The sequence below is a fragment of the Tarenaya hassleriana genome, unplaced genomic scaffold (genome assembly GCF_000463585.1).
Source record: "Tarenaya hassleriana unplaced genomic scaffold, ASM46358v1 Cleome890, whole genome shotgun sequence".
NCBI classification, from domain to species: Eukaryota; Viridiplantae; Streptophyta; class Magnoliopsida; order Brassicales; family Cleomaceae; genus Tarenaya; species Tarenaya hassleriana.
Genome location: NW_010971299.1, coordinates 5,389 through 10,521, shown reverse-complemented (window position 1 = coordinate 10,521; position 5,133 = coordinate 5,389). Strand labels below are relative to the sequence as shown.

Here is a 5,133-nt window from a genome sequence, read left to right as displayed (position 1 = left end):
CCATCCGATCCGGGTCGGATGTACGATGTTTGCGAGATTGCGTCCCATCTACGGGCCATCTGATCTGGGTCGGATGTCACCCGTATGGGATATGATTGTGAATGTGGCGATGATACGATCGCGCCAACGTCCGAACGACAGGACGGTTATGGGCCCCCCGATGACTTGCGTGGATAGCCGATTGTAGTCGGTACTATTGTGTGACGAGGAACACACGGTTTTTAGAACCGCGCCAACGTATCCGTTAGCGACGGAGCGGACCCCGGGATATGAGTATCCCGAGGATGAGGGCATCACACATACCTGAGATTCGGACGGATTGTGGTCCCCGAGGAGGTGGTATGGACTTACTCTGCCAGGTTCGGGCCCGAACCTGACAAGTATTTCCGCGGTGGATGGTCGGCGAGGGAGAGTTGCAGCGATTGGCTCTCTCGTTATAGTCGACGGCGTCGGTTATAGCCGACGTCAGGTGAGCTCCGGTATTGAGAGGTGACATCAATGCCGGAGTGGGGACATGCCTAGCATCGAGAGGTGTCATCGATGCTAGGGTGGGGTGTTGTGTTCGGGCGGAGAAAATAAAAAGATACGTATACCGGATTCCGAGTGCGCGCGGCCGAGGAGAGAGGTGGTTGTGCTACGCACATGGGGAGTACATACCTACGCATGGTGCGCGTAGAGACGATTTGACGGACTCTGTCCTGCGACTTGTCGTACGGCCGACTTGTCGTACGGACTTGATTGTGATTGCTGCGTGCTTACAGTGATTCATGTTTTCAATTCCTGTTTATTAGAATACTAGTATATACACACATATATATATATATGTTTGTGCTTTCCCTGACACCATGAGAATGGAACTCCGGATTACGCCCGAGGTCACTCTCTAAGCAATTAGCTTAGGACGTTGTTACGTAACGTTTCAGGTCGTGAGCAGCAGTAGTAGTCGAGGAGCGGACATCGGAGACCTGGGCAGAGCACATCTACAGATCATGTATAATTACGTATTTTGATACATTTATATTTTGGGGAACGTTTTGAATATATCGGTGGTAGACTTTGGGATTTGTAATAATTTGATTACTACCACTCGATTATGTGTAATTATAACTGGAAATAATGTATCATATATGTATATACGAGTGTTTCTTCCGCTATACGCTGAATAGGAAAAGTTTTAAATTCCCGCGGATTTTTGGAAATGCAATTTTTATTTTACTTGTCCATGTGGCGCAACTCGTATTGCGGGATACGGGTTTCGGGTGTCACAGCGTTGGTATCAGAGCAGTTCCTTCCACGGGGAAAGAATGTACTCGTATTTTCACTGAAATTTGGGAATGGGTAAAAATGATTTTTAAAGATTTTATAAAATCTAAGCATGATCACCAGGTCCCGGTATTAAATAAAGTTTCTTGTCCGCAGTAGCTATGCCTCCACGACGTGCTGCACCTGCGCAACGACCTGAAGGACCGAGGGCACCTCCACCGAATAATGACATGGCGGAAATGCAACGTCAATTCGCACTGTTCCAAGGGAACGTCTGGCAGTTCATACGAGGATACATGCAACCGCCACCGCCACCGCCTGCTGCTCCACCGGCGGCAAGGCCGGAAGGAGGTTTGCCACCACCACCACCGATGCCTGCACCTCCGAGAATTCCGGAGCAAGTGGTAGTGGACTATTTGCCATTTGTCAAGGAACTCCGAGCTTTGGGCACTCCGGAGTTCGAGGGTTCCCTCAGCCCTGAGGCAGCAGAAGACTGGATGATCAAGATCACCCATCACTTCAACTACATCAGGTGCCCGCTGGGGTACCGTACGGAGTTAGCGAGCCATCATCTGGCTGGCGGCGCTGCTCGCCATTGGTGGGAGGAGGTTGTACGAGAAGCTCCCGCAGGACACCAGTTCTCGTGGGAAGAGTTCCGGGCAGAGTTCGAGCAGAAGTACTACCGGAGGCAAGATCAGAGCCACCGTATTACGGAATTCCTTCGTCTTGAACAGGGAAACATGACTGTTCGAGAGTACGAAGCGGAATTCAACCGGCTGCTGAAGTATGGAGGCCACCTAGTGCCAACTGAGGAGTACAAGATCCAGAAATTCATTGCTGGGTTACGTGCTTCTTTCAGGAGAATGATCGAGTGCCATGAGTACCCTACGTTGAGTCGGTGCATCAACCAACTCGACAAGGTGGAACGCAGTGAGAAGGAGAGGATGGAAGCCAAGAGACAAGACCGTGGACCCTACAGGAGAGTGCCAGTCAACCGTCCCCCGGTGAGAGTTGGACAGACGAGTCAACCCCGCGACAAGGGGAAGGCTCCGGCGTATCGTCCCACGACCCCAGCTCAGCCAATACAGTATAGGAGGTCATGTGCTAAGTGTGGTCTAGACCATACTGGACCTTGTGGAAACACCATGACGTGCTACCGTTGCGGTCAACCGTGGCATTTTGCTGCCAGATGCACGGCGAACATAGCTCCTCAAGCCAACAACAAGCCACCGCGTCCGGCACAGAGGAGATCGGGTATTGCTCCGAGAGTTTATGCTCTCACAGCTGAGGAGGATGCGCAGGAGGAACCATACACAGTGGAGGAGCCATATGCTGCAGAACCATTGACCACCTACGAGGCCCCTGATGAGGATTATCTGGAGGAAACCGACGTTGCTGCCATCACAGGTATCATTTGCATACACGATGTTGCATGCTTCACTTTGTTTGATACAGGAGCTACACATAGCTTCTTGAGTGAGAAAAAGGCAGACGAGTTGTCAATCATGGAGATCGATACGACTACACCTTTTATGGTGTGTACACCTGCAGGACAGACTCTTCCAGTACAGGGGATTTTGCATTGCATGCCCTTGACTATCTGTGGGAGGATGTTGACTGCAGATCTTATCATCGTACCTATCCGGGGTTACGACCTAATACTGGGAATGGATTGGTTATCGAAACATCAAGCCCAGATTGACTGTCGTCAGCGGACTATTTGGTTCACTGAGGAGAGCGGAGGATTCGAGTTCGTTGGGAACAGATCACGGGAGGTGTACCCCATCATATCAGCTCTGAAGGCTAACAAGATGACCGAAAAAGGGAATGAAGCCTTCCTGGTTGTAATCACAGCAACCGAAGAAGCAGAAGCAAAACTGGAAGATACTGCTGTGGTTCGGGAATTTCCCGATGTGTTTCCTGATGAACTACCTGGACTACCACCAGAGCGGGAGGTAGACTTCTCCATTGAGGTTGTGCCAGGAATGGAGCTAATATCTAAGACTCCACATCGGATGGCTCCGACCGAGATGGCAGAACTGAAGAAACAGTTGAACGAACTAATGGAGACAGGGTTTATCCGACCGAGCGTATCACCGTGGGGAGCACCAGTGTTATTTGTGAAGAAGAAGGATGGTAGTATGCGACTCTGCATCGACTACCGAGGCCTGAACCAAGTGACCATCAAGAATCGGTACCCCTTGCCTAGAATTGATGAGCTGCTTGACCAACTGCAAGGAGCAAAGTGGTTTTCTAAAATCGACCTACGTTCTGGGTATTATCAGATTCGTGTAAAGGTTGAGGATATCCAGAAGACTGCCTTTTGAACTAGGTACGGTCACTTCGAATTCGTGGTCATGCCATTTGGGTTGACGAATGCCTCAGCTGTCTTCATGCAGTTAATGCACCGGGTGTTCATGGATTATCTCGATGAGTTCGTCATAATCTTTATTGACGATCTCTTGATATATTCACCGGACCAGCAGACGCATGAAGAACACCTGCGGAAGATCTTATGGCGATTGCGAGATAATCAGTTATACGCTAAATTCAGCAAGTGTGGGTTTTGGTTGCAAGAAATTGGATTCCTTGGTCACGTAGTTTCTGCGCAAGGGATACGCCTACCAATGCAACCGAAATTCGAAGTTTCTTGGGGTTGGCAGGCTATTACCGTCGGTTCGTTGAGGGATTCGCTAAACTGGCAAAGCCCATGACGAAACTGACGGGAAAGAATGTGCGCTTCGAATGGACAGAGGATTGTGAGAGGAGTTTCATGGAACTCAAGAAGAGGTTGACCACTGCACCTATTCTGGCATTACCACGTCCAGGTATTCCGTATGATGTATATACGGATGCGTCGAGACAAGGGTTGGGTTGTGTGCTGATGCAAGAGGGACACGTGATAGCATATGCGTCCCGACAGTTGAAAAGACACGAAGAGAACTATCCGACTCATGATCTGGAGCTAGCCGCGATAATTTATGCTCTGAAAATTTGGAGATCTTATCTTTACGGTGAGAAGGTTAAACTCAACACCGACCATAAGAGTTTAACCCACGTCATCTCACAGAAAGATTTGAACCTCCGACAAAGACGATGGCTAGAACTGATGGCCGATTATGACTTGGAAATTGCTTACCATCCAGGTAAAGCAAACGTTGTGGCAGATGCATTGAGCAGGAAGAAGATATTATCTGCTATCAGAGTATTGTCCTCATCACAGGAGAATATAGCTGAGTTGTCGGCTATATTGGGTCATTTGACTGTTGCAGAGGATGAACAGTTCCCAGTTCTGAGGGCACGGGTAACTTCGGAACAGCGCAACGACCTTGAACTTTTGAAGTACATACAGGAGATTGAGCGATATCGCGAGAAAGGGTATCAGTTGGATGATGCACAGGCATTGAGATTGCATAACCGGCTTTGTGTACCGGATAACAGCGAGCTGAGACGGAAGATCTTGCAAGAAGCTCATCAGTCCAGATTAGCGATCCATCCAGGAGCTAGCAAGATGTATCGAGGTCTACGACTGTGGTACACTTGGCCCGGCATCAAGAAGGACGTCGCAGATTTTGTTGCGCGATGTCTGACGTGTCAGCAAGTGAAGGCTGAACGACAGATGCCTGGAGGAAAGTTACGACCATTAGAGATTCCGGAGTGGAAGTGGGACTCTATAGCGATGAATTTCGTGGTCGGATTGCCAACGACTCTGACGAAGAAGAACGCAATTTGGGTGGTTGTAGACCGATTAACTACATCGGCACATTTTATAACGACCTGACAAGAGCACACAGTTGAGCGACTGGCACAGATCTATGTGGGAACGATCGTTCGATTACAAAGAGTACTGGGTGAGATTATCTCTGACAG

General features: G+C 49.3%; 1 protein-coding gene across 1 annotated transcript; it reads left to right on the top strand.

Moving 5' to 3' along the window:
- Nucleotides 1-1,634: 1,634 nt before the first annotated feature.
- LOC109116239 lies at nt 1,635-3,590 on the top strand. Its single transcript, XM_019201316.1, has one exon. The coding sequence runs from the start codon at nt 1,635-1,637 to the stop codon at nt 3,588-3,590; it is 1,956 nt and encodes a 651-aa protein (XP_019056861.1).
- The last annotated feature ends 1,543 nt before the right edge of the window (nt 3,591-5,133 follow it).